The 27,971-nt window shown below is 40.9% G+C and overlaps 2 protein-coding genes across 2 annotated transcripts; one reads left to right on the top strand and one right to left on the bottom strand.

The window, feature by feature from the left end:
- Positions 1-2,902: 2,902 nt before the first annotated feature.
- Positions 2,903-14,842, top strand: LOC306769389 (serine protease FAM111A-like). Its single transcript, XM_079257974.1, has 6 exons — positions 2,903-3,008; positions 6,716-6,772; positions 6,860-6,934; positions 7,054-7,110; positions 10,939-10,986; positions 11,072-14,842. The coding sequence occupies exons 3-6, from the start codon at positions 6,866-6,868 to the stop codon at positions 12,959-12,961; spliced, it is 2,064 nt and encodes a 687-aa protein (XP_079114100.1). The 5' UTR covers positions 2,903-3,008; positions 6,716-6,772; positions 6,860-6,865; the 3' UTR covers positions 12,962-14,842.
- A 4,009-nt stretch (positions 14,843-18,851) lies between these two features.
- tlr2 (toll-like receptor 2) lies at positions 18,852-27,509 on the bottom strand (the record flags this gene model as incomplete). The annotated part of the gene is made up of 11 exons (XM_079257869.1): positions 18,852-19,233; positions 19,421-19,929; positions 20,002-20,142; positions 20,231-20,410; positions 20,493-20,657; positions 22,391-22,541; positions 23,363-23,485; positions 23,558-23,764; positions 25,414-25,563; positions 25,659-25,815; positions 27,245-27,509. 11 exons carry the CDS (start codon positions 27,507-27,509, stop codon positions 18,852-18,854), a joined length of 2,430 nt encoding a protein of 809 aa, XP_079113995.1.
- Between the last annotated feature and the right edge of the window lie 462 nt (positions 27,510-27,971).

A 27,971-nucleotide genomic window follows, 5' to 3' on the forward strand; every position in this document is an offset into this window, starting at 1 on the left:
GCCTGCGTTCACCTCCAACGGGAAACATGTCAGTCTGTAAAACTGCCCGGATTTCTTGTGCTGTTTTCAGGAACTGTTTACACAGAGTCTTGGATGCTGCTTTTGGGTCCATTCCCTGCCCTTATAGAAAACTGATTATGATCTGGCGACTACAGACCCTATCCATCTTGTCATGCTGGTGAACACAGACAATCTACCAGTGGTATTACTGGTGGACAATGGTGCTGACTGAGGGAAAATAGACTGGTTAAAACTGACTAACAGATCTTAATAAAGATGTTCATCAATCTGATGCATTGCTGAGTAGCCTAATATTAAGGTTCTGAAAAATACCCTCTTGTGTCAGGACATGAACTGTAAGAATTTACAACATTATGAGAATTATGTTTCCTATATAAAACTATTGTTGGGTGTCTCGGTGTTTCAAGTAGATCTCTATATAAACAAGAGGGGAAAAAGGTGCTATGCTAAGCTGGGTTGGAAGGATCATGTAGAAGAGCTCCATGCAGAGGCCCAAAGTGCTTTCAAAAGCTGAAACAGGAAAAAACAAGCCAGGTTCCTTGTTTGAAAATTAAAACTGCTTTTGCCCAATATATGCACTTTGTGATATTAAAAGAAATAAATACAATGAGGTCAGACTCACTGGCAAGGAAGCTGCAGTAACATGATATTCATGACTTCTGGAAAGAGATAAAATATGTTAATAATTGTAAAGCATCTCTTCCGTCTAACATAGATGGTGGAAGTGGTTTTGAAGAAATTGCAAAGTTATGGCAAAAACATTATGATCAACTGTTAAACTGTGTAAAAAGTTCTGTTTGTAGTGGAAAATGTAGAGCTTAACGACGCCGTGGCGCTAATCCTGCTAGCAGGACTGTTTACTTGTTTACATGTACTGTAAACACAGTTTGTCACAGACTGAAGAACAGCGGCAGCATAATAGCAGATTTATCAGAAGTATTATTGATCTCACGCTATGATTGGTTAATGTGAGTAAAGTGTGTGTGTGTGTGTGTGTGTGTGTGTGTATGTATGTAAAAAAAAAAAAAAAAAAAAAAAAAAGTGTGTGTTTTTACTGTCAGGGTTTGGACTTTGTGTGTCTTCGTTTCTGGTTTTCTGTTTTATTTTGAAGTTTTCCTGTTTAGTTCACTTGTCTTGTTTTGTGTTTGACCTTCGTTTCTATTCATTAGATCACCTGGTCCTCAGCTAAGCCATTACACCTGTGTCTCATTATGTTTGTATATATTCTCCTGGTTTTCAGTTCCCAGTTGCTGGGTCATTTCCTGGGTTAAAATAAATGAGTCTTGAACCTGCATCCCTGTTCCCTCGTCTCTGCGTTTGGATCCACTCCTTCACCGCCGTCCTTACATATACTTTATATTTTACTGTCACATTCATTGTATCCTCTCATGTTTTTGTTTCTGTTTCAAGCTGAATTCTCATTAATTTGTATTTAATCTTGTCCGCCTTATCCATATTGACTTATTGAACCAATCTGTTCAATATTGTAATATGTATTCTTTGTGGTTTCAATAAAGTTTTGCTGATGAAGAAAATTATATAAGAATTACAAGGCCTGTTGAACCTGGCACAGCTGAGCTCGTGCCTACAGATCATTATTTAAAGTTAGAGATGGATCGATGAAGCTTTTGAGGCTTTTATTTGATCGTACTAAAAGAAAAAATCCGACCAAAACGTGACATCTGGTGGTCAGATGCAGTTACTACAAGCACACATTTTAAAACAAATCCATTATGATTTAATTTCCAACACAAAAGATTCAGTCTGTCCAGCAGATGTCTTCATTCTGACGGGTCATCATTCAGTTCAATTCAAATTTATTTATATAGCACATTTAAAAACAGCCCCTGATGACCAAAGTGCTTCTCAGAATAAAATACACAGATAAAATGATCACAAATGGGGTAAAACAGTAGAAACAGTAAAATGTAACGATAAAAACCTACAAATAAAATAGTGATGAAATAAAGTGAGTGCAAGTAAATAATGTTTAAAACAGTATGAAATGTTAAATTTAAGCCAATGGGAGGATGGGGGAGGAGGGGGGTTTAATGCTTCAACAGACCGGTTAGACAAGGTGGTCCCATTGAGTTTAAACCCTTAAAAACAACCAATAAACCTTCAATTTTACTAGAAAGGCAGCAGGAAACCAATCTGAAAGTGAAATCTCAGTGTATTAGTTTTGTTACTCATATTTTATGACATATGATTTAGATGCAACACGTGTGTGCTGTGAAACAAGACGACAAAGTCCACATCAGTTTGTTTGGAGATATGTTGCAGCGGGAGAACAATCCTGATTTGGATTCTGCTTCCTGATCCCTGGATGATGGATTACACAGACACATCAGTCAGAAACACCATCAACATCATGAAACTTTGTATTATTAACTAATGTTCTGTTGTTTTTCATCCCAGCCAATGTTACAGAGATATTTATCAGTACCATTTAATACTAAATATAATACTGCATTAACAATTATAATGATACAGTACGGATTAATCAACCTAATACTTTATTTAATCTTATACCATAATATTCTTTCCTTAATGGGAGACACAAGGTCGAAGTGTTTCCATACATGTGATCATTTTCTTCCTCTTGAATTCTCCAGACTGGTCGTCTTTCAGGCTGTAAAGCAGCATTTATCATCTCGTTTTAATCACTTCCGTCCGTAACACACTAAAATGACGTGGGAATTAGAGGAAAACTGGTTGGGACATTTACTTTACTTTTTGTTCGTTTGTTTTCCACTCCTCCGTAATAAAAATCCGCCCCCGTGTTTCTGATTGATATGTTAAAGGACAAATGAGGGCGCACTACGCATGTTATATAGGAAACCAGGTGCCGCGCGCTCATTTCCACCTCCTCGCGCCGCCATTTGAAGAAGAACCGAGGACAGATCAGCTGTGTCTCACATCTGTCTGACATCCACAGCTGAAACAAGCCAGATCGGTCCAGCTGCTTCTGTTTGCCGGGAAACACGGTGAGTTACAAACTACTGTAAACTACAGACTCACAACAGGGACAGGAGTTGTGATTATCCATGATATTTCACATTCCTCTTAAGAGACTGAGAGAAAAGTAGGTCCAATGAAATTTGATTTGAGTGTAAGACTGTTAAAGATGTGGAAGACACTGCTAACCAACTAAACAGGTCAGTGACTTTGGAGTGGAAAGTTTTCCAAACGTCCCGCTGACATTGAACGCATCGCTGCTGTCTGATACTTTCGCAACTCAAAGGATGATCATGAAACTTCCAGTAAATTCCTCAGTGAAATCTGAGATCTTTTATTTAAAAGTTATTTAGAAGTTCTAAAACTCTCTGAAGCAGAATGTAATTAAGCCAAAAAGCTCCGTTTTTACTGTGTTTATTGGCTTTATTTCCATTTCGCCAACTTTCACTGGGTTGTAACCAGGGACGTTTCTGTCTTAAGATGGGCATGTTAATAATTATATTATGATGTTTGTGATGGACTCTTGTGGGAAAAGATCCTTCTTTTTCTGTCAATTTTAAAAGGCGCGGGTGTTTTTTGGCGCGTGCATGAGTCATGTCTGTCTCTAGGCAACGTTGACAGTCCAACACGAAGGCGCAGAGTGGAGGAGGGTGCACCTGCGCAGATCCTGCACGAAAAGAACATTTTAGCTGGCCGTTGCATTTTCTGTTTTATTTAGCGAATTATTTTTGGATTGAGTATCAACCGAAGTGAAAGATGTAAATAGATGATTTATAATCACATCAAATGTTTAAGTTGATGTGTATAAAAGTTAGGAAATGCTTCCACTTATGCAGTCAGTTGGTTTAATTCTTCCGCTTGAATCTGGAAGTTTGGTTTTAAAAACCACCATGATAAAAGTCAAATAGTTTGATTGTATTTATATTTACAAGAAAAATATCATTTGCAATGGTTGGAAATTTGTTACAAACAAATATGTTAAAAGAAGTGTTACTGAGTTATGTTATGTAATGAACCTGCTGTCTGCCAGATCTATATCCACACCGTGTCTTCTGACATGCAGGCTGCGCGCTGATCTGGTGGATGGTTCCATCTGAAAACTGTTTCTTCTATAGTTGATGCACAAACTAAGAAATAAATTTGGGACTCTTGGGGCCCTGAGGCCTGCGTCCTGTCCGCCTGGGCAGGCTGACGTCAGGCTGGGGTCTGTGCTCAGGGGTGGCTACTGTTTGCTTGGGTCTCAGGGTCTTCCTGGCCTGACCTTTTGTGTATTCTGTTTTAACAATGTGACTCTGTCCAGGTTTGGTCTGATTGAGTTAAATGCTGTTTGAACATAAAACAAACCAAAGGAAGGGGTGAAATATTGGGCATATCCACCTAAGTGCTCTGATAGAGGTGTAAATGTCCTCTAACAGTTTAAATCTGACTCGTATACATCCACAGTCTTATAATAATCAGACTCTGCCTTATTCGTTGTTCATTATGACTTTATAGTTGGAATATTCCCTTTTGTTTCATTTAATCCATTTAAATTCTATAAAATTATAGGCGATCATGAGGTGGTTTTCCTCAGGTCAGTTTAGTCTAACTGGCTGGAGAGAGCTCCCAGTACAGGCAGGGTGCTGCTCTCAGTGAAGGCGGATGCTTCTTCCTTTGCTCCATTATCCCCCCCCCCCCCCCCTCCCTTTCTGGCCTGCTACTTTTTCCTGTATGACTCGGAGCCTCACTGTACATCTCTTGTTTCTGAAATTCTACATCATGGATCTGATCGGCTGGTCCCTCAACGCAATCAATCAAATTTTTTCATCCCAGGTAGAGGGGAGTCCGCATGTCCTGGTGGTACGCATCCTACTGGATACGTTCAGGACTCATGGGTCGAGTGGAGACCGATGTGTCTGGCGGTTTTATCCTCTGAAGACGTGGAGGATGTTTACATCTTTGGATTATTTGTGATTGAGATTCTGCTGATTGGCGCTGGCGGAGTTCTGATCTTCCGAAAGACCCGTGAGATTCTGGCAGCAACTGGCGGGCTGCCTGAATTCTGTGGCAGAATGTGCCGAGCAAGCAGTGCACAGACTCATGTATTGACCGAACTCGACCGTAAGCAGGATGCCAGCCTGGCCCAAACTGGCAAACTGGTGGCGGTTCCGGAGCTGGTCCGCAGAACTGATCCCAGCGTTGAGCGGATGCCTGCTTGTATTGGTGGAAACCTCATCAGGCTGTTGGGAGCTGCCAGCATGTGAGACCAGGCATGGACTCAAGGCGGAGGGCAAAATATTTTCCTGGCCTGCACCCCAAACAGTCATATCTGGATTCAGCTTCCCAAAGCTTTGGGTCGGCGCAACCCCCCCCTGAGAACGGAAGAGATGTTCAGGGACATTCTGTTCTCCTCCTGCCTTGTGCCCCTCCCTGATGGAATTAGATTTGTTCCATAATGTCCAAGCAGAACTTTTTAAAACTCAAGGAAAAAACAATTAAAACCAAAACTTTCTAAAACTTAAGTAAAATAAACTATCTCAAAATCAAAAATAATCAATCATCATGAAAACTGTTAGGCTTTTATTTGGTTAAATTGAATATTTTTCTTTGCAGTTTCCTGTCTCCTCTCTTCTCACTATTTTGGTTGTGCTTTACAGTCTTTGGTTTTGATTCACAATTCTTCGGTTTCATTTCTGACACAAACCTTTCATGGGCGGGCTCTTTCAGGGGCGCATTCCGATTGGCTGGTGAGTTTTGGAGTGACACAGCTGTAGCCCAATAAGATGTACAAACACTTTCTTAGGAAGTTTAAGGAGTTGAAAATTAAAACTACTTCTGATTCTCTGACTAAGAATTTGAAACTGTGGAATTGTTATTGTTTAATGGTCATTTGCTTTAATTATCAGCATTCCTCTGTGCTGCTTAACATTAACAATGTAAACATCCTTAAAACCATTAAAAGATGAGCTAACTATTTACTTCTGAATCCTCATGAACTCAGCCACTTTCACTTTTCAGCAAACAGTAGTTAAAACACTTCCCCATAAAAGTCCACTCCAGACTAGAAACTGATGTAAACTGCACACTTAGTGATAAAACAGACATGGGTGTAAACATGACTCAAAGCTGAATTTGGCATACAAAGTGCCATTTCGTAAGAGAGTTACAACACTCTCTGAACTAGCCAAACAGTTCAGTGCCGTTAGTCCAAAATAGTGAGAAGAGAAAGAGGAAACTGCAAACAAAACCACTCAATTTAACCAAATGAGAGCCTAATAGTTTTCATGATGATTGATCATTTTTAATTTTGAGATCATTTATTTTACTTAAGTTTTAGAAAGTTTTGGTTTTGATTGTTGTTTTTTGCTTGAGTTTTAAAAAGTTTTGCTTGGAGATTCTGGGACAAATCTAATTCCATACTCCCTCACCTGACTCACCGCCTTCCTGAACTGTGCGTGTCTTCGTCTGAATCTGTGCTTACGTGTAGAGGGGATTTTTGTTTGTCTCTCCAAACTGCGCCCTCCTGTGCTACAGTCTGGTATCAAATCTTGGACAAGCTGTCTTGAACTTTGAATCTCCCCTCTGGGATAAATAAAGTATCTTTGATTTGATTTGATTAAAGCAAAATAGATGCCAGATTAGCCTTTAATAGGAGGCGCATCTCAGAGAAAATCTGCATAATTTCTTTATTTTACTTTCAACATAAGGTTAACTAAGATTTGTTTAGACCAGCACATTGATCATTTTTCTTTTGCAGAACACTTCTGAGTGATCTAGAAAAACAAAACATATATTTGGACAAAAAGAGGAAAAGGTAAGTTATCTTGCCTCAGACAAAATGTTTGTTGAAAAACACTGTTGCAGCAACTCATGTTCATCATTTTTTAACTTGTGATATCAGGTGAAAATGGCTCCCAAAAAGCGAAACACTGAAGGCAGAACACAGGATATCAGGACTTTTTGTAAGAAAGAAAATGTAAGTAGCTTGGTTAGTAATAAGGCTCTACAATTACTATTTAAAACTAATTGTGCACTAGAATAACCTGAATTATCTGCCGTTGAACTGATTGGTGTGTTTGTGCATCCTTTCATCAGGACATTCCTGGCAGCGGAACAACGAGCAAAAAGCCAAGACAGGCGACTACTAATAAGGTGAGCTCTTTTGTTACTGTAGACATCTTTTCCCTTCACCAGATGTGGGACCCCTCGGTGGAGGTGGGTCATGGAGAGGAGCATCTGGTGGCTGGGCGAGTGTTCATGGAGAAGAATTTTGCTCATCCAAAAAGGTGACATGAGCCTCCAATGGGCTCATCACTTGTAGAAGAGAACATAGAGATAGGGTGCAGTGGGAGCTAGATGATGGCCAAAGGCAGGCACCAAGGCCTGTTTTAGGTAGGAGCAAGAAGGGGCAACATCCCCCCCCCCACCCTTCAAATCAAATTCACATTAAAAGGCACAAGATTTCCAAACTCTCTTCCCTCTCTTCCCTGAGCTGGCCGACAATATTTGAACCCCAGATTATATCGATGAAAACTAATTGCAAGAGTTATTTGTCAATGTGAAATAACTGGTTTTACTGAGCTGAATGCTCATGTAGGTGTTTAGTTCACTTTGGTTTCAGGTGGGACACCCAAGCAGGACAGGTCTTCGGGTAGACAAACTGCAATCCCTTTCTTGGGAGTTGGACTGCCAACAATCCAGTCCCATTCAGACACTTATCAACAACAAAACATGTGTTGAAGCATGATGTGTATGCATGATGCTCCCTTCACATTTCTGCCTGCCCCCTCATGTATGAGGCCTAGAGCCGGTCTTGGCAATGAACCCTGGTGGTCCTATGCTTATCTTCAAATTATGTCTGTTTTAGAAATTTATTCTTATTTCTATACTTTATTATTTTCCTTCATTGTGCTAGGTGCTGAGAAAATGTTTCGTTCTATCACATTTTGTTTAAAGGGGTGCTATTATGGTATTTGGAGTTTTCTGAGCTTTCTACAGTGTTACAGTGTTGAATCCTCATCAGACATGTGAACGACACTGTTTATTATCACCAAAACTCAGGTTTGAGTTTAAATTCCAGCACGCTCTCCGTTTGGTTTCCATGGCGATAAAAAAACGCGTCGTTTTAGAGAGTTTTTTCTACTTGGAAATCCTTGTGACGTCCCGGGGGATAAGGTTCGGTGATTGGTTACCTTCTACTGGTTAACAAGGGCATGTACAAATACATCAGGCGGGTGGAAAATGTTGGATAAAGTTATTTCCAACGATGGCTGGTGAGTTTACCAAAGAGAGACATCCTGCTACATTCGTTGCTGTGGGTTGCTGTTTTCCACTTCGTTTTCAGGCTCTGATTCAGGTTCCAACATGTAGGGCTGTATGCTATGTGTTGACATTGTATTTTGTTTTTTTTATTGACTTCATATTAGCCTAATCCTTCTGTTTATGAGATGTTACAATGACGGCGAAAGCAGGTGCGGTGCGCGCTCCCGATGTAGTGCAGTGGCGGGAGGCGGGGCTTAATGCGGAAGAGTCTCAATCCACTCGTTTTGCCCACAGGTTGATCTGACAGCCTACGGAGAGGGTCGGTCTGAAGTAAATAAAGCCATTTGTGACAATAACTCCATCAATCCCAGCCCTTCTGGTCTCAGAAATAAAAATAAATTAGCCTGAAATGCACATAATAGTTCCACTTTAAACTGTTGGAGCAGTCATCAGTAAAAATGAATGTGCTCCCCATCCATGTCTTCAGGTCGTAGATGGGCGGATAAACATATTGAGTTCATTTGCCTTCTCCAGTGCAGGACCTGTGATGTAACTATTGCACATGCATACATGGTGATACTCAAATGATATATTGTCGAGCTCTACTTTTAATGCATTTCAACCATTTTTTTAGTTTCAAAATTTCGCAAAATAAAAACAGTCTATACTGTCCTCAAATGCAGAGGCCAAGCCATTGAATTTGTCCCAAACAGAAAGTCAAAAACGCTCAAAACGTTGAACGCTTGACGGTGGTCACTAAACTGCCACTTTTGTGTCCGACGCCCAAAATGCTCCTGCGGAAAACAGAGGAATGAGAGGTCAGTTTGAATGATGGCGGTGCAGTAGAGAGATGGCATGGCTTTATTTAATAACGCTAAATGTCGTTGTAGGGCAGTGATAGTCACTGTTAATGCAACAAGATAGACACCATCTGCAAGCAGCCAGCAGCTCTTGTTTGTGGAGAGAACTGCACCGTTGAGGATCATTATGACTTTTTTAGAGAGCATTTTCAGAAAACCAGTGCCTGCTTCACGAGCCGCAAGTCAAGAGTCAGTGAGCCACATGCGATGAGGAACACTGTCGTAGGACGTCTCAGCCCCGTGTCTGAGTTCACCACAGAAATCCCCCAGAAGCTGTGAGCTGATCGCTCTGATTGGTTGCGGCCCGAGTCAAGCGGCCAAAGTTCAGATTTTCCATCTGGTTTTTGACGCGTGTTCTGTGCGGAACGCCGACGCTCAAAACGCGACACGAGAAAGCTCTACGCCCCCTTGCCGCGCCTCCACATAGACTTTACATGGAAACCTGCCGCTCTTGACACTCAAAACGCGTTTGGTCTGAACACACCATTAGAGTTCATATCGTGAGAGTATGTTGGTTATTTTGATTGACATACTTTTTTTCTTTTACCCCACACATTTAACAACTGGTAAAAAGGTTAGCTTCCTTTATTTCAGGTTGAGATTCTGTCTTTTATTGGAATCTATAAAAGATCGGTTGCTGTTACCTTGTATGAAGATCTTCTATACATGCAAGCCTCATCTCAGAGTCAGCGTGCTCTAGATATTGGGCATCCTGGAGCTTTGAGGTTAAACACAAGCTCTAGATCACTTACACTTTCGATTATTCAAAAGCTAAGACCTTGGCATGTTATTTACAAAGCTGCCATTGATGTATTACTTTCCTACCTTTCAACTCTTTCTCCAGCAGAAGTCATTTTTAGTACCAAGTGGGTAAAAATGTGTAAAAAGGATTTTTGTGCACATCTCTTCCTTTTGCTGGAACAAACTGCAGAAAGATGTGAGACTTCCTGACCTAGTCTGGTTGACAGTTTTTAAGAAAATGGTGGATGACTTTCAATCACCTTCCAACCACATTTCTATCTAGACGAAATGGTTCCCCACCATCCGACCAGATTTTAATAATGCATTGGACAGTTCGTAAGCCAGTTTTAGTAGTTTTCTGCATCTCCTTAAATGTTTTCTCTGCTTGATGCCAAATCTGACTCATCCTATACAGACTGTAGGAGCCATAAATGTAGTTTATGTGGGGAATTATCACTGGGTGGATGGTTGGTTTTACAGTGTTGTCATGGTGATATGAATTGGGGTCATGTGGATGTGGATCGGTATAGGGCTAAGGAGTTAAAATGGCACCGTCAGCCAGTCACTCGGGTTTTGCTGGTGAGGAGGGCTGGGAAGCTATAATTTTTGTTGACCGCTCTAGTTGATGCACATTTTGACATTGCACACTGTCATATTATACTGGTGAAATTACATCGTATCTGATCATAAGGCAGTTTATGTAACAGTTTTCAATAAAGAAATCCACAATATCTGTGACCCATGTGCGTCATTTGGGAACCACCAACAGGGCGTCAAACAAATAGACCGGACCCAGTCGTCGCCTCAGTAGCTACTGTGGAAGTCGCTACACAGACTAACATCTAATCCACCATTGCAAAATGTCTTTCCACGTTTTTTCTTTTTACATTATTATTATTATTATTATTATTATTATTATTATTATTATTATTAAGAAATGAAAAGCTACTCATTGCTTCCATTGGGGTTCAACAACTTGCTTAAAGAAAATCAAAATATCCAATAATATCCAACCAAGTCTTTTTGGTCAGGCAGTGTTTACAAATCTCATGAGAAACCATGCGATTGAATCCATTCTAACAAAATTTGAGATTTTAATTTTTCTTTTACTTTTTAGATGCTTCCAATGAGAGTAAAGGAGGAAGAGGAACCTTGTGTTTCAGCAGTGAGTATACTCTGATACCCGACATGCGTCTTTATTTTATTTTCCATAGCTATTTTGACTTTAATTTGGTGGCTCTGCTTTCCAGCAGGGGCAACACTCACATCTTATCAAAGTGAAGTTTGGCCCAGAAGACTGTACATACAACATCCACTGTAATCAACCACGAACATTGCTGGAGGCCATAAAATCACATCTGCCATCTGATTTTAAAGACAAGATTAAATGTGAAGATGAGAAAATCATCATTAAGCGGGGGAAAGGGGATAATACATCCCTTGTTGCAACACATTTCCCTTGTTCTTGTCTCAATGATGGTGAGTGTGTGACCATACGCGCAACAACAAAAGTTGTAGAGGCCCAACAACAGCAAAAGTACTCAGTCCAAGAAAAGGAGAAGTATGTCATTTTCTACATTGACAAAGAAGGAGGGAAAGACTCCAAATCCAAAGCAAAGCAGATTTTTAGATGCACAAATATTGCAGAAGAATTCAAGTATTTCTGTGTTTATGGGTTGAAGGAGATGACGGTGGAGCAAGTTCTGAACCAGGACGGTCGCTTTAAGAACCTCACTGGTTTCTGTTTGTCCAACAGCAATGAGAATAATGATGCAACCAAATGCACAGAAATTGTCAAAAGACTTAATAAAGGACGTTATAAGATATGTCTTCCAAAGGAGGGACGATCAAAAGGAATAGATCCAAAACAAGAGACAAGCAATGAGCAACAGACAGAGCAGGAAAACCAACAGCTTCACAACGATTCACAGCTTACGGCTGTTGAGGATCCACAATGTTCGCCTGAAACAAGAAGAGTCTTAGAAGTAGCACGTGAGAAGACTATCAGTCTAAAACTGGCAGTCAAAGAGACAAGCAGTACAATCAACCTCAAGGAGATCCACAACCTTCTGCTTCGGCAGTTTCCAAAACTGAAAGAACTGATGGAGAAAAGGTTCCCTGGTCAGTCCTTTAGGGAGGCACTGAACCGGCAGAAGGAAAACTTTGGAAAGATCCAGCAGGCTTTTAGTGAAGTTCACAGAATGAGGGAGCTGTTGGAACTCGGCAGATCTGTTTGTCTGTTGATGATCCGTGATACCACTTCCTCTCTTGTTGTTCAGGGTACAGGTTTTGTGCTGTTTGACAACTTCATCCTGACAAATGCCCACTTATTTATCCCCTGGGCTACAAATGGAATAGAGAAGTGGTGGGAACATGTTGAGATTACTGCCAAGTTCAACTTTGAAAAGCCTGAAACTGGATCAAGGCCAAAGTTTGAAGCTAAGCTGTTTGATGGCAGTCAAGATCTAGACTATGCCATACTGACGCTCATACCCATCAACCAAAACACTGATCAGGCAACAGAGACGGAGGAAGATAAAGTACCTCCAGGGCTCCTGAGGAAATTTGGTCCACTGCCCTTCGATGGTCATGCTTGTCTTATTGGACACCCAGCAGGAGAGGTTAAGAAAATGGATCCCACCTGTGTTATTCAGAAAGAGGAGCGCGACCAAGCTGTTGACCAGAATTTAGAGAGTCACAAGGATTATATTTTCACCATTTATGCAATCAAAAATAAAATGGAATCTGACCCAAAGGCAGATATTTGTGTGACCTACAACACTTTCATGTATCATGGTGCCTCTGGTTCCCCCGTTTTTGACGCTTACGGTCAGGTCTTTGGTATGCATACTGGAAGCTTTTTCTTTGGCTTTCCTAAGCCTGATGATAGCGTGATTGAGTACGCCTTTCCACTGCTCGCTATTTACGAAAAGTTTGTGTGTGCTCTAAAGGAAAAGGGCAATTTTAAGTTATTGAAAAGAGTTCAGGAGGAATCAAAAGGAAACAGATACCTGGAAAAGATCATGGAGTCGGTGGTCGATCTAAAGGAAAGCACACATGAGGTGGAGGGAAGTCAATCTGTGATAGAGATAGCCGAAGCTGAGTCATTAGATTCAGTGGAGTCAATGGAAATGAGTTAGGTATTCAGGTTAACCCTTCCTCAAGTATAAGAAACTGCCTCTCCAACATAAAGACCTGGATGGACAATAACCCCCAAAAACACAACAGTAAAAAGACAGAACTCGTCTTTACTGGACCCAAATCTCTTACTTTTGGACAGAATTTTACCGTCCTCACTGACAGTCACATTGTCACCCCCTCTGTATCACAATGAACTCCACCTGCTCACATCAAAACATATCCCAAAATATCCCTTTTCCATCTGCATAACAACCCCTGCCTCTGTCCCTCCCTCTCACATACCACAGATTGGGTTAGTCTTCCAAGCCTTTTGTCACATCCGGACTCAATTCACCTTTTGCAAAACCCCGCCCCCAAATGGTGATTGTTTAGCTACATGTCATTAGCATCTCTGACTGTGTAAGCTCCGTTTGAAGTTACCCACGATGGTATGCGATGATCTAACTCAAACAACAACCAAGTGTTCATCCCAGGAAATTGTCTTTTTTTTCTTCCCCAAGCCAAAAACACAGCTGGAGCAGTGCCTACAATGGATAAAACGGTGTGGAATTTAAAGTCATTATGTTTTAATCTTTTGTTCAGCATTCTGTGAATGGAAGTCACACTCCTTAGTACCCCATCCAGCAGCTGCAGTACAAGTGAAGTATCCCTCCACTGCAAATTGTAAACCCTTTTCCCTCGATCTGGAGTATTTCGTGCAGGTTTTGCTCCAAAATGAGTCACTAACACACGCTGGGATACAAGCTTTCTCCATCATGACATTTGCTAACACCCCACTGGCTACAGAAAGCTTGATTGACATAGCAACAGTAACCAAGGAATGGGGCTTTAGCTAAAGATTATTCACTGCAGTAATCTGCTTCACGGACATCCCGGCTTCTCACAGACACCTACTCTAGATATCGTATCACCCGCATCCTCCAACAGCTCCACTGGCTCTGCCGTATCCAAAACAAGCTCCTTCTCCTCACCTACAAGCCTCTTCATAACCTGACCCCTCCCCACCTCAGACCTTTTACAACACCGCCTCACCCGCCGCCTCCGATCTCCCTCTGGAACTGACTCCCATAACCCATCACCCCTCAAAACCCCCTGTACAAACGGCCCTTTCCATCATTCCAGATCTTGTTATCTTTGTTCTGTTTTAAAGCCTCTTTGAGTGTAAAAAAAGTTCTATTTACACATTTTATGGATTATTATTGTTATCATTACTATTGTGAATCTCTTAAGTTTAGCAATGAACTGCGTTCCAAAATGTTTTATTTATGCTGAACATCTTGAAGACGACTGCTTTATAAATGACTGTTGCCTTAAGTGATCTTATGTGTTCTTGCTACTATAAAGGCTGTTGTGGGGTTTTCACAGGTCTGATCTTCTACTTTCTATGGCAGAACATTTTTAACAGTATTTGATGTGTCTTGATATTGTTTTTTATTTTATATTAATTACGAATTACAAAATGAGTTTGTGTCTATTTTTTATGAAAGTTGGGATTAATTTAGTTGGTCATGAACTATGCAAAATCTTTCTCTTTATCAAACAAATATTAATTATCAAGCTCTATGTGTTGTGTCCATTTTGGCTTGTCCTTCTGAATGGGTCGCCACAGCAAATTATCGCAGTCGGGAATTGTCACAATTTACGCCAGATGCCCCTCCAGACGCAGCCCTCTGCATTTATCAGGGCTTTTGACTGGCCTTCAGAGAGGAATAATGTCCCCCTCAGGGCTGCAGCAATTGTCAAGCTCTATACAATTGTGGAAACGCTTTTACTGGTTTCATGCCATGAACTGCCTTATATTTTATTTCTAAATATGTTTGCAAATGTTGTAATTGTTGGACCAATGTTTTACTTTATTCTATGATTAATAATGGATTCATGCACAGCATAATAAATTTGAGTCTTTACAACACCATTTACATTTGCTTTGTTTTTAATAATTGTTTAAAGTTGATCATTTCAGCTAAAAAAAAAAAAAAAGTAATCCACTGTTAAAAGCCCCACGAATCCTGACAACTGCATACTGGTGGGTGCCTTAACCAATTAAAACATTAATATCTTGTCTTTGACTGAGATTAAATAGAAACTTACCCTTTATGTTATCTCTCTTTGGGTATTTCGAAGAAAAAGAACAAAAAAGGTCAAATTAGACCAAAATTCAAAGGATATTTTCTCAGGCTTGAGCTTCCGCTTTCTGACTAGTTTAGGTAATAACACAGCTCCATCTGGTGGCCACATTGTAACACTACATTGGAAAAATTACTTATTTTCTTATAAAATTATCTTTAAATAAAAATTAATTTACTTTATAACATTTTGCTCCAGTAAAGATTAAACATCTTTACTCCTTACTTCTGACTATTTTTACACTTTATCCAGTTAATGAGTCAGCTCATTAAAATTTGTAAACACAATTATCCAGTTCTTAAAATTGTCTTAAAAGTTTTTGTCTTGATTATGTACGGCAAGTTTAGACACTGAGCTTTAAAAAAAAACTTTAAAGCCTGTCATCATCATCATCATCATCCAATCATCATCCAATCATCAATCATCATCACGTTTGCTGTGGACTGGAACTGATGTTGGAACTTGGAGGTGAACCCTGAACCCTGAAGTCTCCACTGCCCTCTAGTGGACGTATTGCCCAAAAACCAATGGTGCCTTCCAGTTATCTTAGAAATTCAGAAGATTTTTTCCGGGAATGACGGACTTGTCTAATTTTTGTGAACGGCGAACACCTTGGACTCTGGTATACCACATTTAAGGATGGCTGCGCCCTCCCTGTACCTGCTCTCCATGTTGTCTTTATTTAAGCCCTTTACATTTTATGTTTCTTTGCATGATTTTCCTGGCATTTCTGTTTTATGAGGGTAGTAGGTTGGATTCTTGACATGCGACACAAAGCATCAGTAAACATTTAAATGTACCGTACGCGGCAGCATAAAAAGAGTCGTGGTGTTGAACCAAGGTGAGGTAAGAAAGTTTGACACATCTGTGAAAACACAAGACAAAAACCTCTTAACACACCAAGTGTTGTGCCTTGGGGCGACGCCAGGAATTTTGGGCCCTATGAAAGACGACCCCACCACTTGATCGTAAATTTTTGTTTTTGCTTCAGTTACTTCAAGCTGAATAAAAATAGCTTTTCATGGGAATAATAATGATCTAAGGCTGTGTTTAACCCTTTATGGGACAAGTAACTATTTTTGATCACTTTTTCTTTCATAGGAAACTTTCTTTCATGAAACTATTTTTTTTTGTTAATGTAACAACAGAATGGAGGTCTTGGTTCACACCAGAAGGACAATTTTAAGTTAAAATTTCTAATTTAAAGGTATTTCATTGAGTGCCCTATAAAGGGTTAAATCACAGTGCATACATCTAACTAGGTTGTTTTAATATAAATGGTTTATCAGTTTATATTAATGCTATAGTACTGCTATATATTTTCATTTTTGGGCCCATGTCAAGTCCAAACTTTTCCCCTCCATATGGCACCTGTGGTTGTGTAGTATCGCGTTACTGTAACGCCATGACTTTTCCCAGTAACTTTTACTGGAACGCATTACTCTGCAATTAAAGTGACTCAGGTAACTTTGCGGTTGGTTTGTTTGTTACCAGCTGAATTTTGCATGTTTGGCTTTTATGTGCTGCAATGTCTGCTTGTTGGGCTCGTTTTCCCTTCAGGTTGCCTGTAAATACAGTCAGTCACAGTTTTTATGCTTGTTGCTTGTTAATATTTACCATGCAAACCAATTTAATCTCTAAACTCTCAAACATTAGCCACAGATTTCATTTTTGAGCAGGTTTTACATTACTATTTATTTCTATTTATTCAGATCAACTGCAGACTTGATCTCCAATCTGTCAGCTTGAAGTTCTGTTATTCTTGTTGAATGTTGACTGCTGTATAAAATTTATGTCCTAATAGAAGCAAATATTACTTCCAGTTTTTGCCGTGACAAACTTAGAGGAAAAGATGTACATATTTACACACCTTTAACAATATTTACATAATGTGTAGACATATTTGATATTTGGCCTTTGTGCCCTCAGTAAACCATTTGGCCTTTCCCCCTAAAATGATAAAATTCCATGTCTGTTTTCTGTTGAGTTTCTGTAAACGGCATTGAGTCGTTGTTATTGATAAATACATTGTAATGGCTTGTTTATAAGATTTTTTATTTTTTTTATTGGGTTTTATTAATCATAGACTAACCAGACTGTCAGGTCTCAGCATGGTGCACTTTTTAGTTTTCACAACGTCACAAACAAATTTAAAAAATCACCAACTGGTTTATAATTTTCTTCTCTTATGCAGCAGTTGTAGATGCTCACACATTGGCTGTTTTGGAGGCCTCAGTGTTTTCAGAGTTGGTACTAAAACAGCTGAACACCCCATAAAACTAACGTACAGTACCAACCTTAGTATGTATCTAAAGGGAGTGGAAATTAGTGTTTAAAACCACACTGCTGATTTTACTGTCAATCCAGACCCAAAATGGACACCAAGGCATGATGGAAAGTTAAATAGAAGTCTACATTGTGCCAGTAGGTGAAACCATGATAGACTAAATGTTAGGGAAGTTCTGAGTTGCTGGTTTGGTCCAGTAATTGTTCTGATTTCATGTCAGACACAGATCCCAAACGTGCTGTAGGATTTTTATTGTGAGACTAGATGTTGGTTATATCTCTGAATTTAAAGCACTGCATTAATTTAATGGTTGAGACAACGTTGTGTCTAAATGGTTAAAGTTGGTTGTGAAGGAGAAGGGTACTACTGCCTGAGATGATGCTTGTCACAAACAGCTGAGGCTTGTTTTGTTTTATAATTCTAGCTGATTATCTGACTAAATGAAAATCACATATTATGTCACATTTTTATGTTTGAAATGTGATAAAAACTTATAAAGTTGGAGATTAAAGCTCAAGGTTGTAACATATCTAACTCTTGAGACAACTTAAAAAAAAGCATACACTTTCTACCCTCATAAAATGTCATGAAAATGTTCTATTTAAATTAATTTTTTAATTCTTTTGCATCAGATCTTTTTAAACAATGTAAAATAAAACCATGTATAAAAATATTTTTATATTGCCAACCATTTTTAAAATAATTTTATGGCATTTTTGTCATAAGAACCCTTGTGTTTTCATAAAGTGAAACAGAAAATATGCAAAAATTACTAAAATGGGAGTCAAAGTAGGATCTTTTGTCTTAGCTTGTTAATGCCTCGGCCAGATCTATAATTGATGAGAACACTGAGTTTGAAATCATGTTATTTTTGGAGCTCTGCAAATTTGAACCCCTCAGGTACAAAACAGTCAAAAATGCCATAAAATGCAGTTTATTTTATTATTTTATTTTTTTATCATTAGATTTTTTCAATTACTTCAAACCTTACATTTTTATTACCTTTTGTCATAAGAGATATAGATTTTTTTTTAATTATGAAAACAAAGAATGTGCATCACATCAATGGAAATGACAGAATCCAAATTGGTTATAATGGGACTAAATGGGTCTAAATCGGTCCAGAGAATAAATAGTGTCAGCATTATGGAATGTCCACCATTATCTCCAATTCTTTACAAAAACACAAAAAGGAATCATGTAATTTTAAACAGAATAATAAAAGAAAATTCTGACTCAATTTTAAACAATAAGCTTTTAAACTGAAGGAGATTTTGAGAAGTTTAAAAATAAAGTTTGGTCCCACAGGAGCCTTGATGGTTAATGGTAGTTATAAAAGTGTGTCAGACACCAACCTTCAGATAAACAATTTAATGCAAAAGCTTATCAAATACAAAAAGATGACAAAAGACGACAAAAATAAAGAATGAAAAGCTCTTTTCTTCTCGTCCTTCCTTTCCATTTGCTTTCACTTCTCATCTCAGAGCATTGCGTAGACTCCTCCAGAACTCCTCCCTCCTCTCCTCCTCTTGAGGCCACTCCAGGTAGGTGGTGGAGCTCATGAGTTTTCGCAGTTTGCAGAAACGTTTTGGGACGTCGTCCTTCGACAACGGCTCCAGAAGGATCAAGATGGCCGCGTCACCTCCGGCGTCGAAGAGCCAGAAGTGCGAGAAGTCCAGCTCGTAGCGGCACCAGTCGGACTGGACAAAGTTCTCAGACAGCACAAAGACGGTCCGGCGGCTGCGTTCGATGGCGCTCATGATGTTGTCCACGATCCACTGACCAGGAAGGAAGTCCCGCTTGTGGAGACAGAGCGTCAACGGCTGGGGCGATGATGGACTCCCAGAGTCGGCTTCGCTGTTGCAGAATTAACAATCATGTGTCAAACATGTTATTCACCTGAAAATCCTGCATATGCAAACTTGTTTTTGAGCATTATTCCCAACTTCCAGAGACTTCTGACATTTTCTTTCTAATGAATTTCTGAGTTTTTCAAGAAGCATTGAGCCACTTTCGATAAAATGCGTCGGGCTAAAACACTCACCGTGGCTCCTCCAGCTCAGGTACCAAGAAGTTTTCCACCCAGCCAGCATCTCTTTCACTGTAGGAAACAAAGGCATCAAAGGACAGCAGCGACTCACAACCCTCGTCTTCTCTGCGTCGCTGACGGTGTTGGGAGCTGCGCTTGGCCTTGAGCCACGCCCAAGTCATCTTTAGATACCAGAAGACGTGGAACTGCCACAGCAGGACGCTGAGCACAACCCCCACGAACAGCGAACAACCACAGCTCACTGACACGAACAAAACCCGGTGGCACATGATGAGCTGAAGGTGGACTTGGCCTACAGGCTCCCCCTGCAGGCTGAAAGGGGAATCGCAGGTGTAGCTGTCCTCTCCGTCCGATAACTTCAGGTCTCCACCTCCTTTTAGTTGAGACTGGAAGAAGGTGACGAAATCACAGGAGCAGAAGAACTTGTTCTGACCCGCTTGGAGGTTCTCAAGTCGTCCGTATGACTGGAGGTCTGACTGGTTGAACATGTTCACCCTGTTTGACTGTGGAAAAATAGCGTGTGTCATGTTGGGACCCCAGAGAAAAGAAAAAAAAAAAAAGTGATTGTTTATCACCTGCATAGCGAGCGTTTGCAGAATGGGGAAGAGATGCCCTTCAGGCAACCTGAGAAGCTTGTTCCCAGAGAGATGGAGCTCTTTCAGTGCAGGCAGGGGCAGAGTGAAGCATTTCAGATCATTGTTGCTGAGATCCAGCACCTGCACATTATGAAGTATGATGTTAATGTGGAGTATGTGTGTGATGAGATGCGGTTAGGATGATTTCTAGGTGGTCTTATCTCTCTACCTCCAGGGATTTCGGTAAACAGGGTGTGATGATGTTAAGCTTGGCCCTGGAGATGTTGAGGTATCGCAGGGTGGCGGGCCATGGGCAGCTGGAGGGCATGGAGGAATAGCCGTTTCTGCTGATATCCAGGTGGGTCAGTTTGGTGAGCTTTGATACCAGGTGGCTTATCTTGGATAAAGACTGGACAGAGGTAAAAAAGCTTTAGAAATCTGAACGCAAACTCTGGAGATTTCCTTTGTCAGTTTAGATGTCATGTTGACACCTTCAGAGCGTTCCCGCTGATGTTTAAAACGCGAAGTTCCTTCAGTGTTTTGTTTTTTTCGCAGAGCGACTCCGCCACAGTCAGGTCAGTCAGCAGGTTGTCGGTCAGATCCAGGTACTGCAGGTTCACCAAGAGCTGGGAGGTTGGGCAGGGCGTCACAAACACCTGAAGAATAAAGTCACACTTATCTGAAGCAACTTATCATTGTACCATTTCTGATAACTTGTTGTGTTTGACCCTTTTCTATAATTTGAACTTAAAAATATCTGTTTGACACATGTTTATTGTTTATTTAGTCATTCTAGTTTACTTGTGTTGTTGCGATTCAGGGAATTTAAGAATAACACAAAAATGTTTAAAATTACAATCAAGCAGTTTTAACCCAGGTGTATAAAAAAGTCAAATGCATTTCAAGCCTCCGCCTTGCAGGATATGAAATGTTTATTTCTATGATCAACGTCATTTGAAAGCTCAACTGAGACTGGATGCGACATTTACATGCAACTGGACATTTAAGTAGACGGAAAGAATTCAAACAAAGTCTATAAACTAATAGAAAGGTTTCATCTAGTGGCATCTGTCCAATCAGAGTTGGCATTAACAAGTTTTATGAGTTGTAGCTAGAGTTCTTCACCAAAAACTCAGATTTACTACCCAAAACCAAACCAAAGCCTTTTGTTAAATTCTATGATATAATTTGCTCAAGTAATGCAGATTTTTTTAATATGTGAAAGTAATTATTGGTTTGCCCACATTGAATTAATCTTTGAGGAGAGTTGGAGCAAGGGCAAAGTAGGAGCTAAGCTGCAAATGTAGATTAAAGACTTTAGCACTACAAAACAATACTGAGAACAATATGTCTTAGAGGGAGGCGTTGAAGTGGTCTTGGTAATAATTGGTCAGTTTTATAATGGGCGTCTCTCCTAACCAATCAGTCAGGGGTCCTGAGGGATAGTTGCCATATACACTTTAGAAATACCATTGACCAATGGGCACACTCATTCCTAAAAATAACCCTTGTCTTTATGTAAACAACCACCGAGTCAAAAGAGCATATGTGAGCAGTGTTTTCAAGCAGAAATATGATGTTCGGTTGCAATTTTGTGGCATTTTTGTGTTTTCTCTGAGTGCCTCTGTCAAGGATTTTAGCAGTTTCTCCACCATTTTCATGTGCTATGTTGAGATTATTGCTTATAAAGTTAGCTGTCTTGCAGTGTTGGAACAACGTGGCTTAATCAGGTTTCTAGAGGAATTCACATTATTGTACTAATAACTTTCAGGATATATCACATTTTCCTTTGAAAATGAAACACGTTCTTAAGGTTAAAGCTTCTTTAGATCTGCTGAAGGGCTTTAAACAAAACTTGAGGGATCGGGTGCTGAGGTGAGGCTAATTTCTCAGATGGCAAGAAGCGTTTGGTCTAAAGTGGCCCACATCTGCTGTTTTGTTTAGACCATATTTGGTTTTGGTTTCAGACATGGAGTTGACTGGTGTGGCTGCTGAAACTATGCCACATGACCACCTCGTTGCCCACAATGAACTTGCTAGAATCCATTTCCAGGCTGGTTCTTTAAATGTGGACCACTTCTGGCCCATACAACACTGGTTATAATCTACGTCCAAGCTGACAACTAACATCTGGTCCCACAAGACACTTGCCATAAGCCATGTCCTGCCTGGCAAAGGACATCTGGACCACATCAGGCCCACATAACATTGACCAGTGACTTATGTCACCCATAAGTGCCAGAAGTTGCGTGAATTAGGCCCAAACATGTCCTACTATCTGGGCTGTGAAGTGAAAGTTGTTCAGATGTCACTTACAGATCACATATAAATGTGTTGACCTTCAGGTTCTGGGTTAAAACCTTTCTGTTTTTTCTTGAGAAGAACTTACCATGGTGTTAATGACAGACACCTTCCTCGGGTAATTCAGTAGAAACTTCAGCTCTAGAAATGAGGTGAACTTGAAGACGTCCAGCACCACAACGTTCCGAATAAATATCTCATCTAAGCCTTTGTGGTCAGTCCAGCTGGCTTTTTCCCACCTACCACCAACAAGAGAAGAGAAACTAAAACATTGTTCAGGCAGCTGTCAGTTCACACAGCAGTTGATCTGATCTGAATATCAGAATATCTTCACGATAGCCTAAACAAAAACTCTGGATAGCAGCGTTCTGTTTGTTTTAATGATGAATTTCAACCGTCTTTGCTTCATGGTTTTCATTTAATCATTCTTCACACACCGCTTCCTGTTTACACATCACAACGACTTGGTTAGCTATCACACACTAACAAAATGTACTCGGTTAAGTTTAGGACATGTCACAGTTTAAAAATGCATTTCGTAACTTTCCGGCCCTAAACCTTCACGTTCTACATTTATTTGATAACATTGATTATGTACATTTCTGGAGCTGTTGCTGCCCAGTGGCATCCAACCCTTACAGAAAACCCACATGTAGATCACATTGTTCACATGTGATTTACATGTGGTTTTCAAGGTCTTCACATGTGATTCACTCTTGTCAACCATGAGCAGATTGTCGCAAATCTCGTAAAATATCATCCTGCAGGATTCAGCTTTTGCGCTAAACACCATTCAGTGGAAACACCTGCAAATCCCATATTATAACACCTGCACTTTGTCCATATTTTAGAAAGATCGCTCCTATTTTGTGAAAAACTGTGATGGAAACCCAACTATTAATGACGAGAGGAAAGTAGTTCCTAAGGTTGCAGGTTGTATCAAGAAGTCATCGTAAAAACCTTTCATCTTTCCCTGAACAACCTGGTTTTTCATGATTCAAGGAGTAAAGACGGTTTTCATAATAACTCCTGCTGACAGAAGATACAGGTGCTGTCTCACCTGCCCTCGCCTGTCAGAGTGATGTCTTCCAAGTAAAGACTGGAGAGCGGCACTCCGTCCAGCACCACCAGGAAGTTGACAATGGACTCATCAGATGTAGATAGGTTACGTAAGGACAGGTCTCTGCGGAGTTTTACAGAAAAGAAGTAAGTATTTACAATCAGAAAGCTTCATTTCATTAGATGATGTTCAGACCTGATTCTCTTTCTGGCTGACTCTCTGAAGGGCTGAACAGACTCGTTCCCTATCAGATGGAGGTCTTTCAGAGTGAGGGGGGTTTCAGGGTACGACACGTCACCGAGCACGGCTGAGGCCAGGGTGACATTCTGAATGAAAGGTCCGTGAAGACTTAAAGTGACCCGACCGAGTGGCCAAATGTCAGCAAACGTCCCAGAGTCGTATCTGCAGGGGAGAGAGAAATGGCAGCAGGAAGATGTTTAGTTTCTATATTTTATATTAACAGATCATTCAGGATATAAAGTCTTGTGCAAAAGGCATCATCCAACCCTGATTTTTCTTATAACACGGGTAAATACTGAGAAACTTTACTCTTCATTACAGTCCGAGCCGACTTGAACAAGTTTTATTGTCATTTTCTTCAGTAGTCTTCTGGAACAGTTCTCAAGGATATGCGAAGGACTTTCCAGGAACAGTTCTCCGGGATGATTGAAGAACTTTCCAAAGCTGTTTGGTTGCTTCTGCCTTTGTTTCCGTTCTCTCCCTGGATGAGGTCTGAGTCCTGGGGAGGATCTGTCTTTCCATCAGACCCACTGGGATGCAGATTCTGGGGAGGAACCATGTTTGATCAGACCTGGTGCCACTGATTTTCAGTCCACTTCTTGTGTCATGTGACATACGTCAGCCTTAATTGGCTTGTTGACTGCCATGTTTCCATGGAGACCATTTTTGACAAGGTTTCAACCAACAGTAAATGGATCAACTGAAGGTCTGGATGCACTCTCAGGTCCTGGTCCAAGTCTTTGTTCTTACTTCTTCAGGACATCCTTTTCAGATCATGTTAATTAGCTGTAGATAGTTTTTTTTTAGTCCTGACTCTTCTTCTATTGTCCTCCATGTTTCCAGTTCCTGCCAACATGCTGAGAGAGTTTCCTGCTAATATATTTGGGAATCACCTTGTTGCTGCCAAGATCCTGTTTTCTGTTTGTTAAATTGTCTAAACTTTGTTTGTTTTTAAAGACAAAACAAAAGAAATTATGTCTTCATGACAAGATTCCAGTAAAAAAAACATAAAGATAAAATTTAAACCTTAAATCAAAGTTTTCCTAGACATTTATATTCCATCCAGGAGGTTTACAATCCTGCCAAAAAATGTTTTAATTCAGACTCTATATAGTAAATCCACAATGATCCATAATAGCACTATTTTTTTTTTTTTTATCACAATTTCAAATTAAGAAAACATCTCTATCACCTCTATGTTGCAAAAAAGACTGTATTTTGACCTGGAAACGTTTAATAAGACACTTCCTGCCAAACTTTCCACCAATCAGAGAGCTTAAACTGACGGTAACGTCCAATCAGGAGCAGCCAAAGATCAACAATTGATGAGAAAAGCAGGTAAATAATGATCCTCTGTGGCTGGAATAAAGCCACGAAGACGTTTGGGATGCAGCTGAGGTGGAGGTGCTGCAGTGAGGATAGCAGGTAGATAGTAGCAGGAAGAAGTGTGGAAACACTAAATGGCTTGGTCACTGCTAATCTGTGTGTTATTTCTACACACTTCTGTTTTCTTCTTCTGGTTGCTCTTTATGCTGCTTTATCTATTCATACATTCATTTTACATCATTTTAGCCTGAAAACATCATGTCTGTATAGAAACGTCAGCTCTGCATGCTGACTGGCTTGGGTTTTTAAAGGTTAAAATAGTTTAAGTTGTGTGTAATGAATCAACATGACGCTACTTCATTCTTTAGGCAAAGAAAAGCTAAAAGATCTTCAGAAAACTGGGAAAATTTGCCACAAACCACTTTAAAATATTGCAACAAAGTCAAACTATAAAGAAGTGAATAAACACTGAACACAGGTCACACCTGGCCAGGTTGTTGGCCTCCACCGTGAGCTCCTCCAGCTGGGTGACTCCACATAGGTCTTGTCTCCTCAGCTCCTCCAGAGCCGGACCTCCCAACACCAGGTTCCTCAGACTGACCAGCTTCTGGAACACCGGAGGAGAACCCAAGTGTCTGGACGAAACCAGGGAAGAGAAAAAGAAGCAGATGCACTGAGAAACATCTGAACACCAGGTGTATTGTGAATCTTCGTGCTTCACACTCCTCACCTGTACGGGTTGTTGAGCAGGTTGAGCTTCTGCAGAGCTACCAGCTTCCTGAACCACAGATGGTTGAGAGCAGTCAGCTGGTTTTCAGAAAGATCCAGCTCCTCCAGACTCCACAGAGAGTCAAACGCTGATGGGTGGATGGTAGATAGTCTGTTACCTGGAGGAAAGTAGAAGCTACATTAAACGCTGCTTCTGGTTTGTTTCATTTTTGCTGCAAAGGACTTTAGGTGCAGGTTTTAGAAAATCAGAGTCCATTAACGTCAGGCTCAGAGGGAAGTTGTTGCAAAGAATTTCACCTTTAGTCTTTGATCACGTTTCCTACACAACCAAAAGACCCAGGTCACATGACCTCAAGCACATACAGACCCTAGTCACATGACCTCAAACACCTGCAGACCCAGGTCACATGACCTCAAACACCTGCAGACCCAGGTTACATGACCTCAAACACCTGGATACCCTGGTCGCATGACCTCAAACACCTGGATACCCAGGTCACATGACCTCAAACACCTGGATACCCAGGTCACATGACCTCAAACACCTGGATACCCAGGTTACATGACCTCAAACACCTGGATACCCAGGTCACATGACCTCAAACACCTGGATACCCAGGTCACATGACCTCAAACACCTGGATACCCAGGTTACATGACCTCAAACACCTGCAGACCCAGGTCACATGACCTCAAACACCTGGATACCCTGGTCACATGACCTCAAACACCTGCAGACCCAGGTTACATGACCTCAAACACCTGGATACCCTGGTCGCATGACCTCAAACACCTGCAGACCCAGGTCACATGACCTCAAACACCTGCAGACCCAGGTTACATGACCTCAAACACCTGGATACCCTGGTCGCATGACCTCAAACACCTGGATACCCAGGTCACATGACCTCAAACACCTGGATACCCAGGTCACATGACCTCAAACACCTGGATACCCAGGTTACATGACCTCAAACACCTGCAGACCCAGGTCACATGACCTCAAAAACCTGGATACCCAGGTCACATGACCTCAAACACCTGGATACCCAGGTTACATGACCTCAAACACCTGCAGACCCAGGTCACATGACCTCAAACACCTGGATACCCAGGTCACATGACCTCAAACACCTGGATACCCAGGTCACATGACCTCAAACACCTGGATACCCAGGTCACATGACCTCAAACACCTGCAGACCCTAGTCACATGACCTCAAGCACCTGCAGACCCTAGTCACATGACCTCAAACACCTGCAGACCCTAGTCACATGACCTCAAACACCTGCAGATCCTAGTCACATGACCTTGGGCACCTGCACACCCTGGCCAACAGAGTCCGCTACTTTGATGAGGATCTGATTTCATTGGCTGGTTCAGAATTTCCCAAACGAAGCGGACTTTCCGAACACAGGGACTAGAATTGGAATCATGATGTCTGATGTGAACGCAGCGTAAGTTGTTACCACTCCATCTTTTATCTGAAATGTTATTTTTCTCATGATCGACTTCCTGTTTGTAGCCCTGATGTGAACATAAACCAAACTTTTTCCCGAAAAACGACATAAAATTAGGAACGTTACCATGGAGATCCAGAGCCCTCAGCTGTGCGTGTCCCGTCAGGTCGCCATCAGTTACCACGGTGATGCTGTTGAAGGAGAGATCGAGGCGCAGAGCTTGGCTTGTTACCATGGGAACGCGGGTGAATCCAGCATGGGAGCAGTTACAGGAGAGCAGCAGGTCGCAGTGACCGCACGATGACCTGCCGTCGTCTGCGTTTGACCTCTGACCCCAGCCCAGAGGGAGGAAGGTGAGGAGGAAGAGGACGGTAGAGGCTGAAGGTGTCATACTGCTGGAGGTTCCTGTAGTGGAGCAGATACATTAAGGCTGCAGACGAGGAAGTGAAAATGACACCAGGAGGAAGTAGAACGGAATGAAAAGAGGAAGTTTGGTCATTTTTACTGCGTGTTATTATCTCCAACTCGCAACGTTTTATAGCAAACACTTTCCTGAACTTCCTCTAACCGTCCTGCCTAAAATACCTTCATAAACCTTCCTGCCTTCAACTTTTTACCAGAATTTGGCTAATTTTGTTTGCTTGCCAATCAACCAAACAGCAGCCTTGAAGATTCATCTTGAAGACCCTCTGGCCTCCAGTTCCCAGAAAGGTCGGCACAGATTCCTGCCACCGCTGCGACAAACCACAATCTGCTCTTTCAGATTTATTACCTCGCTGCAGACTGAAGCAGTTCCACTACAGAGCTTCATTTAGTTTTCATTTAAATGCTAATATGATGAACTTATTGGCTA

The sequence above is a fragment of the Telmatherina bonti genome, assembly GCF_933228915.1.
Source record: "Telmatherina bonti genome assembly, chromosome: 18".
In the NCBI taxonomy this organism is placed as follows: Eukaryota; Metazoa; Chordata; class Actinopteri; order Atheriniformes; family Telmatherinidae; genus Telmatherina; species Telmatherina bonti.